A 16,475-nucleotide genomic window follows, 5' to 3' on the forward strand; every position below is an offset into this window, starting at 1 on the left:
CTTACCCTTATGAGAACTTTCATGTCCTGATTGGAGCAGATGGGACCTCCACCTAAAGATCTCATCACAAAACCCCCATCAAATGATACTTAACTAATTTACTTCTAAAGAAAAAAAGGAAATAATCACAACAAAACATAAGCCTGTGGTTTCAGGAAAACAAGCTCCTTCAGACTGTGTCATGGAGGTGCCCAAGCTGCTCTTTTTTTTAATGTTTGTGCCTTGACTTTATCACCACTAAGGAAAACCATAAAGATCCTTCTTTATGGTCAGTTGGCACCTGATGTTGAAAATTTGAAAGTAGTTATTAAAACAAAAGTTAGTTACCTGCATTGACAAAGGGGATCCCATCATATGGGACATACTGAGATTTCCACATCAACCGTGTGGCGGGTTTGGCTGGGCTCGGAGACTGGCGCGTCCCCCACACACTTTGTGTTTGCTGCTTGTGTAGCGTTAGAACGCTCTCTAATTCTGTCTCGCTCACACAATAGCCGCGGTACGAGTCCCCAATTTTCTGCATGGAAAGGAGGTGAAATAATAGGATTATTCACCCAGCTGACTGCCGAACATTACACAAGAAAACAAAAGCAGTCAGGGACTCTGACAGGTGAGGACACAGGCTCAGATTTTTGGCATTCTGTGCTTTTTTCCCCACACTAGTATCCTCACGAATAGATTTACCATAGGATCTAACACCAGAGCAGTCTCCACTGAGGTGAGGTGTTTGTCAGCCCTCCAAGACCCTAAGCACACCAAGAACCCCTGAAAAGACTGCAGTTACTGCCAACTCTGATTTCCATAGGACAACTTCGCTCCTGCTGTTTCCCCCAACACACACTTCAGTTGCAGTCACCTCCTAGACAAATTTGTCTCAGGCAAACACTTTCACTTGACTCCCACAGAGAATCTCTGAAGCACTAAAAATTGTCTATCTACTTCAACACACACACATGCTGCACTGAGCTGGAGCAGAATACACCTGCTTATACCACCAGTAACTGCCTCACCCACTTAGTGCACTAACTTCGAATTGAATGTCTCACATAATATGCCTCCCAATCTTCAAGGCACTTTTGATTCTCAACACTACACAGAAACATAATATACCAGATTTGACATGTGTAAGCTGATGACAGTTTCAATGAACTCTGCTAAGTTCTGGGCAACTCCAGGAAAACTGCATATAACCTGACTCAAAGTAAAAAAACAAAAAACCAAAACAAACACAAACAAACGAAAAAACCCAAACCAAAACAAAAAACGCCCAAAACCCTCCACAAACAACTTGCTGACTTTGCAACATCCCCTGTGACAGCTGTTCAGCTATTCAGAGCCATCACAGCTGGTTCAGTGCTGGTTTACCAGGGCCAGCCAGCAAGCAGCGAAAGCAACGGGACAGAGAAGAGCTTTCCATCCGAATTCAGAATGCCATGCCCACTTCTGTTCTTATGCAGCTCAGGATCAGGCTGACCAAGCAGCTGGAAGTAACACCCAGAGTACTTTGCGAGCTCAGTATTACAGCATATCTGTGGGGCAAACGCATAGTGAATGAGTACTAAAGTCTGACGGATCTATTTTGCCACCTTCAGTGACAGAGCAGCCAGATGTTTAAATGATACCAACAAAAAAAGCAGCAAGTGTCTCCAAGATTATTATGACACAAATAGTTTAGTGACAACTGCATAAAATCTGAATCATAGTCGCCTAAGAAAAGCAAGATATCTGTGGTTAGCAAGATCTGAAGTCAACAAAGAACAAATGAACACCTTGTGAATGAGCTGGGCCACCGGCAGCACAGCGTTGCTGCTAGCGCAAGCCCAAAAGCAGAGGGTTATGTGTGCATCGGTCGCATGAATCACTCTGAGATAACAGTTGCTTACGCTTCAGGAGCTCACTGCACTGCCAGCACACTGCTCCAGCAGTTAAGTCTGCATCGGCTGCACTCACACAGCTGCAGCGAGAAAGAGAAGTTGGCAACTGTTTAGCCAGAAATTATAAATAACATTTCTGTCCAAAACTTGATCTGAAGAATCCAGGAGAAGCAAAGCAGCCTGAGAAGCACCAGAAGTACCTTCTTCACGGAAACCTGGGATGCTACTTTTCGCAAGAGGGATTACAGTACCACTCCACAGTGAATACTGCGTGACCAGCGTTTTTCTTTCCATATCTCCTACCTGTCACTATAAATAGGTCATCAACCTTATCCTAGGGAGATGAGAAGACTAATAAAACTGTTGTGCCAGAAAAGTAGCAATAACAGCTAAGGCACTGTCTCCTATTCTGGTTTTACTTCTGCACAAGACAGATTATTTTCGAAAAATTGGTGGGAGCAGAGGAAGAAAAGAAAAATCATACAGCACATACAATTTCTGCTCTTTAGGAGCTTCCCAAGTAGGAACAAATGGAAAAATGAGACCATCTGCTCCACACAAATAAATGAACTTAGCTTTGTACAGTTGATTAATTAATGCAGTTTTTAATTACACTCTATTTCAGTATGGTGATACATGCTGGAAATGCATTCTGATCAGACTGCTGAAAACTAAATAGGCTATAGACAATAAAAAGTGGATTAAAAAAAAAGTTATTAACATGTAATTGCCTTGGAGAGTATCAGATTACTTAAATCTTTTAACTCCAGACAAGCTTCAAGCCAAAAAAAGGAGCAATTTCTTTTCGCCCCTCTGGCTTCATCTCAGCAAGGGTACATAAAAGCTTACTCGAAAGTACACACATTGAGTCTGCAGTTTTCCTTGAGTGAACAAACAGCAGCAGGATACCAGAGGCGTTACACTGTCTAGGCACAGCAAGTGTAAGCTGAACATTTCAAGGCAGTCAGGGAATCAACACCAAACACAGAGCTTAGTGCTAACTTTGGTCAGCTGCAGCTTTTACAGCTCTGCATTTGCCTGCAGTACTAAACGCCGAAGGTGTCATTGCTCTTTCAGGTTCAGTCCTGGCCAGCTCCCTGGGATACATGACCGGCAGCATGTACTCAGGCTATGCCACCACTTCATCTGCCAGCATCTCCTGTGAAATTCACACCCCCCCCTCAATGCTGTTTAAGTTCGTTTCTATTCTGGCAAGTGACTGAAAGAGTGGAATTGCGAGTGCCATATTCATCTGCCCCTCTAATAGATTTCCAAATTTCAGTTGGACCCTTCAACCCTGTCACTGGTAACAAAACATTTTGCAAGACAGTCACACCTGCAAGATAAATGACACCTCAAAATCCCACTGCCTCTAGTCCGTGCCCATGAAAAGGCAAGTGCACCCTAGCAGTCTCCAGTGGATTTACACTGTGTAACTGATGAAGTCAGCAAAGCAACTCGGCTGGTAACACACAAGGAGGAAGAGAATTTGCATTATTCCTCCTCGGATGTGCTGACTCTGCAGGGAGAAGAGCAACAAAATAATCTCTTTTTTTAAACGAATGAGGAAGATTAATGCATACAGGCAATAGTTCTGCTGAACAGCAGAGGCAGATGTTTATATCCTCAGAACACAAACAGACAATATTTTGATTTCCTTTTATTTAAAAATAAGAACTCTTCCATAAATGCTGCTGCTATAAATTTTAAACACAGCAGGTGAAATTTCTTGTAATAGAATTAGACAGATGAAGCAGATCATAATAGAAGTCCTCCTATAAAACAAAACCAACAATAAATGATTCAGATAAGCTACATGAATTAGAACAGGGAAGTATGTGCCACATAGTGCTAAAAACACAGCAATAAGGGCTATACGTTTTACCCAACTTTAACAACTAACTGGCCAACTGAATTAAGTGACTTATTCTGTGAAAATGGTATCTCCACCATGGAAGAACTCACGTTATTAATTTTCTGACTTCTTAATGTTTAAGTGGATCGAATAGCGGACATTTGTATGAAATAAAGGGCATAAAAAAGAGGAATAGATTAGTATGTTTAGTTAATTTAAAAATTATTTCTAAGTAGATACAGAAAGAAATTCAATTTCTAAGTCCCTGCAACTGCAATTTCCAGTTACCAGTGGCCAAGCCAATAGTCAAACCCTCAAACAGCATGCATATCTAAAGAGCAGAACCAGCTAGAGACAGTATGGGTTTTTCTTTAAAAGAGCATTAAGAAAAAGTAAAATACACATCTATCAGGAAGAGTCTGGCAGCAGAAAGAAGGAGCAGAAAGAAGCAGAAAGATTCTCTCAAGAATCTTCCCATTTCCCTCCCTTCCTTTTAAATGATTTGTGATGCATTCTCGCTGTTGATAGCACCCCAGTCATCAGGACCATTCTGCAGACATCTAACAATATGCAAATAAGAGAGTTCTGCTTAGGTCAAAAGCCACCACAGGGAATAAAGACAGAGCACTTTTTAACAAAAGAGAAAACAAGCACAGGCAACCATGCCAGCACACTAAAAAAATAAATTTGTGAGAATATCTAAAATAGAAATCCTTAGTAAAACACTGACATCAAGGTGCTCCAAGTCCCAGACTTGACCCTGGTGAGTCACATGGATTTTGATTTCTACATGATGACACAAACTAATATGAACAGTTGCAGACTTAGGCCATACAAAAGCAATTGTATTCTTTAATTAATGGATCACTAAGGGCAACAAAACCCAGTTTGCTCACCAGAAGACAGCACAGCTTGCACTGTAGTTCAAGAGTGAACTCTAACACGGCCCACAACGGCTTTTCCCAGCGCTGTATGACACTGAGATTTCAGAAGCACTTTTTTTTTTAATCCAGGAGCTGTTGATGGCCAGTTATTCTAGCATTCCCAAAAAAAGGAAGGGATTTCACAGCATTTTATGTTTTTAAATATGGTAACAGTACCAGCTAGAAACAGTACTATTTCACAATACCAGGAAGCTTGGTCCCAACTTCCACAACTACAAATTATTCCTTTCATGGAATAGGATCAGTATCGTAGATCTAGATGATAAAAGATCAAGTCAGAATTCTTTGCAGCCCACCTCACAGTTCCTGAGACGGCGCGCCCATGCAGGCGTATTTGGTGGCAATGGCTGGAAAGGGATGGGAAAGGGATCTTCCACTACCCTGAAAAATAAAAAAATATAGTAGCAGTCTATACAGACAACCAGGAAAGCAACAATTTAGTCTAAACTACAGGTAACATCAAATTGGTGTATTATGTATATACATACATACATGTATTATGTATATGCATACAGCATATGATCAAATTATAGCTATTGTATCAACTTGCCTCAAAAACCTGGGGTTCATTTTGCCCATATGGTAATTCATTGTTAAAATAATTCACAGTAAATATAAGTATTTAAAAAAACCAGTTTTGTACATTCCAGAAGACCTCTGAGCATTCAGTATTCTCAGTATTGTTGCTTGACAACAACAGACAAAACATGGTGAAATAGACCAGGTAATTGTCTTGATAATTTTCTTATGTAGACTGCTAAAGATTAAAACCAATATCGACCACTTGATGAATGCTGCACATTTTAGTATATTTTAAATTACTGAAAACCAGCTCCAAGAACTATTTTAAGTAAGTATCTAGTTTCTCCGTTCCCTAAATCCTGGGGCAGAAACAATGCTTACTCAATGTTTATTATTCCAAAACTCAAGTGCATCACCTCCTGTCCATAAAAATATGTTTCCTTTCCAGGATTATTTTTCTAACATGTGCAGACTGTTTTCATAAAATACATTCACAAATTGTTCTTCTTCATTTTAAATGTTTCTTGAATATAATGTGTGCTCTTCCACATCTTGATTTCAAAAGAGCATAAACCAATGCAAAGCCAGCCTGCAGTCCACAAAGAAAACGTCTTCTTTGGGGTTTTTTTGTGGGGTTGTTTTTTTTTTATTGTTGTTGTTTTGGTTGGTTGGTTTGTTTGGTGGTTTTTTGTGGGGTTTTTTTTTTTGGTTTTAAGCAAAAAAGAATTCCAGAGTATTCAGGAATTAAAATAGTAGGCATCACTTAGCATGGGGACAGAATCAGGTGGCTATCAAGAGAAGAAAAACATAACTATTTTAACTTTAGAAACTTTGCTAACCAATCTGCCTGTCTAGTTTTCCACCGAAACACACCATTAGCATCTACTTTCTCACATTTTATCAAAGAAAGCTGAAGAAGTTATCCACAGAACAAAGACTAGGCTCTCCCTGTTAATGCCAACTATTGACATCTCTACTTAAAATATAAATCTCTACAATCAACTCTTCTTGTGGGAGGATGGTTTACACAGGTTTCAATACACTCATACAAGAAACTCTGCTCCTTCCAACTTCAACTTTCCCTGCAGTTCCTTCACTGGATCACATTCAACTCTTGGTTGACAGTATCAGTGTCTACTTGAAGTAATTTCAGTAATTTGTAGTGTTACTTTAAATGCCCGCCTATTGCTCTGGTCAGAATACATCCAACTTTCTCTGGAATACAGGTACTTTAATTGCTTTTTCCAGCACTTTGTCATATACAAAAGCTGCCTGCAAACACAGTTAGCTAGACATAATTCACTAATACTAAGGGTTCATCACCTCCATTCCACGGTAATTTTGTGATAGCCATTGCAAAAACAAACTGCAAGAAAAAAGGGTAGTACCAACAGTGGATCAAAGTGATTGTTCATCCTTTTAACTCCTGACCTACCTGGTGGTTGTTTTTTTCGATACGGTGAGAGATGCCTGCGGATGTAGAATGTAACTGCTTGCACTGTCTGCTATAGCAGCCACCGCCACAGTCTGCAAGTTCCCATCACCACACTTCTCTTCCGAAACATCTTTGCAAAAATAAAACAGCCTTCTGGTTAGTAACTGAAGTCAGAACGCAGAAATGACAAGCTATGATTAAACTCTGTGTGTTGCAAAAGCAAGAATCTTGACATATGAAATAAGATTTCTAGATGATAAAGTAGTTTAATAGTTGTGAATTAACACTCAAACTCTAGGCACACGTACGAAGATACACTTGATAAGGTTGTTTGTACTCAAGGACTTTGGTAATCATGCTACTGCTAATGAATCCTTCAAAAACAAAGCAAATAATCAGAAGAACTTGTAAATTACTCTGCTTTACATTTCCACAAATCCATGCAGGATTGCACAACTATTTTGTTCAGCTGCAAGTCACACACTGGTTGCTTTTAAAGCAAGAAAAAAGGAGATCACGATACTGCTTTGTACTTAGAAAAGAACACCTAAACAAGAAAAAACAGGCCTCCTGTAACTGAATCTGACATGCTGTTAGAACAAATGTTTTATCCTTCCTCGATAACAGGTAGCAAACCATAAGCCAAAAAATACTGTTAGATTGAAGCCTGTGTGTACAGTTAAACAAAAACATAATGGAAAACTGAGAAAGCAGACATTTGGTACTTTGGTCTCAACATAAAGAAAAAGGTGCTCTCTTTTGATGTGGGATTTTTGCCCTTTGATTATGAAAGCTTCTTTTCCCCATCCCAAGAGAGAGTGATAAGCTATTGACTCAGTACAGAAATCACTCCACTAGAAAGCTTATGCCAGAAGATTCGTAAATGTGTACCTCAGAGTAACACCACCCTGGTTCAAAGCTCGGAGCACTTGTTCCTTCTACACAGACGTGCCCTTAAGACACTCGTCTACTCTGAAGCCTGTGCCATTTCATGCTTTACCTCCATGTGCAGGCAAGTGAAACTCAAGGCCTGACAGTCCATTCTCCTTCCCCTTTAATCTCCACAGTAAACCACTGACAAGTCTTCCTAACTGTCTTTTAAAGATCAAATAACTACAAAGTCTTTTCACAGTCAGTCTCTCGAAAACAAACCAACCAACCCACAAAAAACCCTGTAGCACTGTTGTAGAACATGTATTCAAATCCTGTGAAACTGAGATATTTGCAAACAGGGAGCCCCATGCAGGACGAAAAACAGGAATACAAAAGTACTATTCAGTATTGCAATTTATTGCCTACAAAAAGTAGCAGCAGTTCTTTAGTAACTAAAGGCTCACAGTCAGCTTCAAGTCACATCAGACTACACTGTAATCAAACGGTGGTCTTACCCCTGGATTAGCATTAGGGTAGGAGCAAGCCTTTCAATGCAAGGTCATGAAATCATATTCCAACCGTAACTAAAAAAGGCTGGATCATGACTCGAATCCCAACCCTGTTTTCTATCCGCCCAGTATCAGGACTCTAGTCTTACCACTGAGCTCTCATTCCACAGCAGCACTTAACTAGTGCTCAGGTTTTGAGACTTTGCTCAGATTTTGAGAATTTTATACAAAAAACCTAAAAAACACTTTAAAAAACCTTGGAGAGTTTAACAAAATGTGACAACCTAGTTCTCGGTCTTATTCTGTGAATGCAAACTATTACACAGCATTTCACCATCCAGCAAGGCTTGCAGGCAAATAATCAATGCTTTCAGATTTCAGTATGTCCCTTTTCTGGAGAAAAGCTTAGAATTTGCGCTTCTAGTTGTGCATCTCGTCACATACTTAAAATGTGACAATTAAAACACTGAGGGAAAAAACTTAGCAATGAAGTGAAAGTTATCTCTCTTTTTTTCCTCTGGGAGCTGAATCTCTATCTAGGTACTTCATTCCTGACTTCACAAAAGATGCATCATCACCAGTGATCTCTGGAACAGACCAGAAGAACATTAATTCTTCTATCTGCATTACATGAAATAACTAGTTCACTCAAAATGAGTAAGAAATAGTGAAAATTTGAAGCTGATAGTACAGCTGTCTGACTTGGCACAAATATCCTTACTAATGGCAAAGAAGGCAAGAAGCAGCTATGTGCTCGATATCTCAATCTATCCATCCCATATCTAAAGCGAGCATAATAGCTCTTATTTCATAAGGCTTTCACCCAAGAGAAAATGTGGAGTGTGGGGTGCCAGATTCAAAATCAGAAAGTAGATTCAGTAAGTATGTATTTTTGTCTTATGACCAACTAAGGAAAGGTGCTTAAAAAGAGATCATGCAAGATATGCTTAGTCACAGGAATACACACCCTCAAGTCCCACAGGTTAAACTTACCCTGCATGCTGGTCACATCCAGAAGCTGACCCTGAGGAATAATCACTTGGGCCATTCCTGGCTGGGCAGATGGAATGACATGCAGCACCTGTCCATTTTCTGACTGGCTGGCAACAATCATCTGTAAGGCATGAACACACAAAAGCATGAACGGCACTAGTTTGTGTGGTGATCATCATGCAGCATGACCGTGTTTGCTTATTACCAGAAAAGGAAATATTTTGGTTTGAATTAGGGCCTGTAAATTAACTTCATTTCACACAATGAGGAAACCGCCTATTTACTGTCAATTTCTTAAAATTACTTTCCCCCTTTTAAAATAGCCCTTTAATTGATTAAGGAAAAAAACCCCCAAATTTACAGGATTCTACAATGAATTACATATTTATTTGAAACTTACAACACTATTAGTAAAGCTATCAAAAACCTGAAAGCCATTCATAGTTGGATTCACTGTAACCCCATTCATGGACTAGTAGCATTAGTCATAACAAAAATTTTGACGTTTACTCCTAAGAAACTCACCTCTATGGGCAGCATTTTATGCAAAAGCAGATAGGAGAAAAGCTCCAGGACTTAAAAAAACCCCACAAATTAAATCTCCTAGAATTCTGGAAAACTTAAACAACTCCTTCTGGTATATTTTCCCATAATTACCAAGGACTTGTTCCCAACAATGTTATAAAACCTAGAATAACATAAAATACCATCTTGTTTCTGAATTATTATACTTTAAATGGGTGAAGGGTCTTTAGTGACAGTACAACACATGCCAACTAAAACCTCTAGGTGAGAGTGTTACCCTTTTACAAAATAAGTGTTAAGAATTACAGAGCAATATTTTAAGCAAATTAATTGGCGGGGGGGAAGGAGAGACATAATGGGTTGGTTTATTGCTAATGTTCCAGTTCCCCCAAAAAAACACAGAGAGACTTATCCAGGGAATACAGAGAAAACAGCAGTGGTAGAAGTATGAGATCTCATCACACAGTAACATCCAGGCTTGATAAGGACAAAAGACATAAGTTGCTGTTTAATACAACTAGTAACGGCTGGAGCCAGGATTTGGCTACCTGAGGAAGGGTAACTGGAACATGAAATGAATCACTGAAAAGCTTCACCTTGCTGCTAGAGATAAAGTCTGAATCAGCTGTTGTTACAACAAACAACCACCATGTAAAAGAGTTCTTCAAGGAGCTCCCTCCTCTGTGAATACACCACCTGCCCTGTTTCATGCACACTCACCATGGACGCGCTGGGCGCTCCTAGGGGCTGCAGCTCATAGAGAGGCTGTCTGGTTTGGTCTACCAGGTGGAAGTCCTCTGCAGAGTGAGGCTGCGGCTGCGGTGGCCGCGCGGGCGCAGCTGATGATGGAGAACTGCCCAAGAGGCGTACTGCGATGGGCAAGGCTGAGGGAGAGTCACTCTGTCCAAACAATGGATCCCTGGAATCCATGCAGGTTAGATGCTTTCACAAGAGGAAAAACAGCAAAACGTACTTTAACAGTGAGCAGCAATCTCTATTTAAAAAAAAAAAGAAAGAGAGAGAGAAAGAAAAGAACATTTAAAACCAGTGTGCTGTATAGTATACTCATAGGGAGCTCCTGTCCTTCTGATCAAGAGGCTACTAGCTAACACTAGCAGTTCTACTTTTGTTTTCCATTTCCATGCTGAAAATGAATTCATATTTCTGCTTCCTACAACAAACTCTCTCTACTAAGGGGAAACAAAATCCCTTACGCCCAAAATCTGCTCCCCAAACCACTCATCACTTTAAAACATCTCAAGTCTACTCAGAAACTGAGAAAACTTATACCAAAACCAAACATCCACCAACTTGATTTGACTTCAAAAGAAATCCTAGATACTACTCCACTCAGCCTTTAGATACATGCATTTAGCTATGAAGATAAAAATCTCTATACATTTTCTTAATTCTCTACCACAGAAGAAACAAGTATCTCTCTTGTTGAAACTCTGACAATACAAATATTAAACATGTAAAAATAATGGAAAAGAGGCAGTGCTTGTGTAAAATATCACATCAGGCTGCCATCTGGCCAATGCAAAATGAGTGCAATTTATTGTATCCCTTGCAGTAATCTCACAAACAACTCTGACATTTCTGCTACAAAAATCTGTAAAGTACAAATCCAAAGAGTATGGAAAAATGTTTCTAAATTTTAATATTAAGTCAGACTATTCTGCAGGTATAAATCTTCTGTGCTGAAACTGTGTACTGTAAACTACATCAGAAAAGCAGCAAGAAATAAATTGCACTAGTTGTGTTAAAGACACTGTGCAGAGACCATAAGCACACTATTAAATCACTACCTGAATGATATTTTACGTTAGCTGAAGTAATCTGCAGAACGTTTATACACAGAAATCTCTCTGACTAGGAATATCTGGCAATATTTGATAATAAATACATTAAAGACTCCCCTTCCCCAACACCTACACAGATGTCCTGTGTCCCTCGACTCTTATTTGCCACATTTGGTCACTAAGCAATTTGACCTGATTTTCAAGTGTTCTGAACCCCTCCTACTTCAAGGTATGTCATCAAGTATTCTTTTATTAAAGGATTTTGTTAACACAATAAAACATATATTTCTTCAGCACTGTAACAGGATCTATTAATATAACTACTAAAGGTTGTCAGTACATGTGACATCTGGATGTTCACCAGTTCAAAACTGAACGTTTTGAACAAGAATCCAAGAGAAGGAACTTTTGTACTTTTTTAAGATACAATGTATTACTATAAAGGTAAGAAAAAACACATTGATGAAATATCATACTGTAAATTTATCAGAGAGGATACAAAGAAAGCATCTACACAGACAAGACATTCATATCTCACCTGAAAAACCCAATCATTTGTTTCTGACTCTCCTGTACCATTACAATTGACTATGAACAAATCATTAAATCGTTCCATAGCAATGTCATGGTCAGCTCCATTTTCTTCCATTATAAGATGACCTGAAAAAGTTACAAAAGTTTATTTCAGTCTTCTGTATAGTAGCCTCAACCAAGACATTGCTGCAGCGTTTCTATTTTTGGTCTTACAAATTTAGTCTTACAAGTTCTAACACTGCTGCAAGCCAACAGCAAAGTCCTCACGAAATGCTTGTCTCTTTATCACTTTATTACTCACTGCAGAAAAATTCCAGTGTGTTGCTCCAGGAGTACGGTTTAGCCTCTTGTATAAGACACTTGGCTCGACTTGTCATTGCACACACAGATACAAAACACACATACACTCATGATTTTCATCTAAATATGTCCACAAGCACTCAACTAATAACAATACACATCTAGAGAACACTTGGTATTTAAAGATACGCCAGCACTGCTTTACAAAAATATTAGTCATCTACTTCCTTAATGAACAGACAGGATTTGTGTTACCCAACCCTGTCATGCAGCCATCTTGAAGTAAATTACATTTGTTTTAAATGGTTATAAAACAATACATAAATGAAATAAAATTACTATTCCTAGTCTATAGCAGTAAGCTTTGGGTGGGAAAAATGCCACGTACGTGAAACAAACTTTGGTATTAATCATGTGATGAAAGACAAAAAGACCGAGCTCCTGGCACTTCGGAGATCTGCCTCCTACCCCAAAGAAAAGTAATTCAAGGAGCTCAGCTGCCCACTGTAAACCTTCAAGCAAATAAAGAATATTGGACAGTGAATTGCCACATCCACTGAATAATGCTCTCACCCAGACAGTACACCCTTTAAAGCAGTGACCAATCCCAAATATTCATAAGCAACAAGACAAAATGACAAATTAACTTGGCCCTTGTGTTACCAGAGTACATATAGACTGGACTACACACATAATATGCCAAACTGAATAGAAGAAAACTTAATTCCTGCAGTTGGGGGTGAGGGAGAGTGGTTGGGGGTGAGGGCAGGTGAAAGGTGTTCAGGACTTTTCCCTTCGGTATTTACTTTAAAGACAGGCAGCATTATGTTAGCACATGACTCCTACCAGCTTTATCTTCTTCACCAGTGCACACAGTAAATTCCTTGAGATGGACCTTCTCGGCTGTGATATTTCAATCGTTTACAGCTTTACTAAGGAGAATGTAAAAGGCTAGAGAGTCGCTTGAAAAGAACTGGACAACCCTGGAAGTGCAAATTTATTTTGCTTTGCAAAGATATAAAGGACCACAAGCAAAGTAAATCCACATCTCCTTGGCTTCTGAAGCTGAATAAAGCATCCTGCTGATAGGAACAACATTGTGAAGTTAAGCTGCTCATATGCTCAATATATTAAACACCTTAATCTAAAGCAGATTTATTTTTCCATTCAATTTTCAAGTGATGACACTCCAAACCAAGTTCCAAATGAAGTTCTCATGTTTACCAAATAGCTTGTAGCTTTGGCTCTGAGAACAATTACAAGATGTTTCAGTTAAAATGTCTGAAGCATGTTAGCAGCAAATGAAAAAAAGACAGAAAACTAGATTCCATCATCACTCAACCATTTCCCCTCAGTTAGAAGATGTAAAGAAGATATCCAGTTTTACCAAAGCAGCACATTTAGTTCTTTGAGATAAACTGAAGAAGTTTGTTCCAGAGATACCGATGTCACATACCCTGAGCATGTTGGTAACCAACTACAGAACAGAAGGATGGCTGTATCAGGATGGACCGACACCCCAAGGAGCCCAGTACCCTGTATCTAACACTGGTTAATAATAGAGTTCAGAAAAATAAAGGACAGCAGCAGGGTAAACATACAGTGATGTTTATCCAGCTTCCTCTTATAAGCAGCCCAGAAGTATCTAAAGTTTTATCTTTGTGTTTAAAAAATCCTCGTGGCACATTTTTGCCCTGTGACTTTGTCTAATCACTGTTCTAACCCCGGAAAATCATTGGCACACACATCACCTCAGACAATGAACTTCATGGTTTAACCGTCTAGGTATCATTAACCTAAGTGCTGTGCAACCCCAAACAAAAAAAAGATATTTTTTTTTTTGTCTTAAAGAAATATACTTTTACAGATACTTTCAAGTACCTACATAGTTAAGAAACATCATAGTTGTATAAATATTGCTAACAAATTCCCCAAACAAGACAGTTAAATCCTGAATACATATATATGTATGAATAATTTGTCAGGAACGAGTAAATAACGTACAAGTATCTCTTCTTTTCATAAACACTTTACCTAAGTGCCACAAAAATTCCCAATGTAACACCATTGTATCCCACATTTAACAACAGGTTGAAGGAGAAATGTGGGAGTTCAGTGTCAGTATAAAACGGGATCAACAGCTGTATCCTCAGTGCACACATCAACCAGGCAGCTCTCCGTGCCTCAGCTTTAGCCTTAACACAGCTCCACACAAACCCCTCCACAGGCTGCTCTCGGTGAAGTACACCACTCCAAGGCCATTTCCAACTCAAAGGGTCGCGCATTTTAACGCCACAGGACTGCTTCCTTCGCCCTGCCTCCTCTTAGGAAGCACTTTGCTCAAACTAAAGGGAAATCTATGGCCGTTGCTATCCTTGGTTCAACTCTAGAAAGAGAGCAAGCAGCCACAGAAACTGCTAGCACAGGCAAACATGAAAACCATCATAAGCATTTTATGCAGGGTCTTACAGACAGGATCTTCAAGAGAGCAAACATTATGCACTGCCATCTAGCCTACACATAACCATCAGCGGTTCAATTCCAAAGACAAACACACCGACAGTTCGAGATCATTTAGCAAAATGCAAAAGGCGGTCAGATTTCGATTCACTTAGCCACCAAGAACTCCCATAAGACAGCTGTCAAAGCCAGGGGCACCTCTTGCATACGCCAGGTTCTCACTGACTGTTATCCACAGACAGAACTTGTATAACATCAGGAACAGGATTTCAATGCCCACTCCGAGGTGAACCTTTCTCATAACAGTTGCAATCTCCTCTCTAATCCAGAAGCCCACATACCAATGCTTAATATATAAACTTCTAAAGACACTAACAGAAAAGTCAGACTAGCATTACTTTAAAATCCCATTATTGACCAGTCACACCTCTGCCCTGCCTTAAGGCAGGGTATTAGATTTCTGTATTTTCTTGCCTCTGATTTTTTATTCTATGGTAATACCTATACTTACCAACTACAAGCAGTAGTCCCTAAAAATACAGCAGTTCTAGACTGAGAATATTTTAAGGCCTCTTATGAACACTTGCTTCTGCCTTCCCTCAGTTATGAGGCCTCCTTGTGAAGGCAACATGCAGCCAGATCCCAAAGGGAAGTACGGTCTTTCAAAATCCCAGAGTTAATTATTTTAAAACTGAGTCAATATTGCAAGATTTTAGACACAAGAAGAAACCTAAACTGTAAAAAAAACAGATAAATCCATGGTGATAAAAAGCACATTCTACCTAGGAGTATTCTGTTAGGGCAAGAAGGAGGGAATTCTCTTTATACTTTTCAAGCTTCAAGTCTTCAATGCATACCCATTTAAAAAAAAGTAAATGAAAGCTTGACAGTGCAAGTTCATGTTTTCAGCACTTCTGACAGCAGTATTTCCCATTCCAGTTTTAATTTGTACTTCCTGACAGGAAATACATACAGTTGAATGCCTCACCAACAATCATTTTTGGGTTTTCCATGAAACGTTTCAGAGATTTTATAAAAAGACTTCAGATAATTGCATAGCTTACAACAGTTAAACACTCTCTCTGAAAAAGCTACCTCTGATGACATTTCTTTGCCACCATTATTAAGGGCAAGAATTGCAGTAAAACATAACAGGGAGGAAATTAGGGCATAGTCATACCCTCAAGTAAACAAGTTACAATTCGCTTTGTATTAACTTGTACCAGGTTTCAGATTTAGCTTATCTCTGTCACGGAAGAGCAGGCAGACGCTGTTAAGAATGCACAGAAGATCTGGGGACTCCTACTTAAAAGGTTTCTCGAGTCACTTTTGTGTAGTTAACACACCTATCTGGAAAATGCACCCGTGTCTATTACATTGACAAACAATGACAAATCTTTTAAGTATACTTAAGAAACAGATGAGATTTCAGAGTCTCACAAAACATCAAGACTCAACATCTGCCCCACTCCAACAAGTTGCCCCAACCTGAGCCACCACACAGGGAAAGCTCAACCGTTCCCCAAGAGGCTACAAGCAACAGTCAAAAAGGCAGGGGGGAAAAAAACCAAACAAACACCAGATAAACCAGGCACTCAGCAGGTACTCACACAAGCAGCCTTCTCCCAAAAAAGTAAATTCGCTTAAAGCTTCTTTTAAAGTCCATTGCGTGTTGGGTTTATTACTTTTCGTAGGAAGTTTATTGATGGGTTACTTTACATGCGAAGAAACACAACCCAAGTTACACCACGAAGACAGCAGCAGCGAACGGTCACACACGCCAGTTCGCCGGTTCCAGCAACGCCGCAGCCCCACACGGGGAAACCTCTCACCGCCACGGCCAAGGGGA

General features: G+C 39.5%; 1 protein-coding gene across 1 annotated transcript in view; it reads right to left on the reverse strand.

Moving 5' to 3' along the window:
- CARF (calcium responsive transcription factor) overlaps positions 1-11,981 on the reverse strand; it is a 25,317-nt gene extending 13,336 nt beyond the window's left edge. The window contains exons 1-6 of the mRNA XM_009709003.1: positions 11,871-11,981; positions 10,251-10,472; positions 9,006-9,126; positions 6,631-6,760; positions 4,970-5,054; positions 328-517 (exon numbers count right to left, since the gene is read on the reverse strand). Coding sequence (XP_009707305.1) covers positions 328-517; positions 4,970-5,054; positions 6,631-6,760; positions 9,006-9,126; positions 10,251-10,472; positions 11,871-11,981 — 859 coding nt within the window. The remainder of the gene's footprint in view (positions 1-327; positions 518-4,969; positions 5,055-6,630; positions 6,761-9,005; positions 9,127-10,250; positions 10,473-11,870) is intronic.
- Positions 11,982-16,475: the final 4,494 nt, after the last annotated feature.

Source organism: Cariama cristata, unplaced genomic scaffold (assembly GCF_000690535.1).
Source record: "Cariama cristata isolate BGI_N322 unplaced genomic scaffold, ASM69053v1 scaffold16640, whole genome shotgun sequence".
Taxonomy (NCBI): Eukaryota; Metazoa; Chordata; class Aves; order Cariamiformes; family Cariamidae; genus Cariama; species Cariama cristata.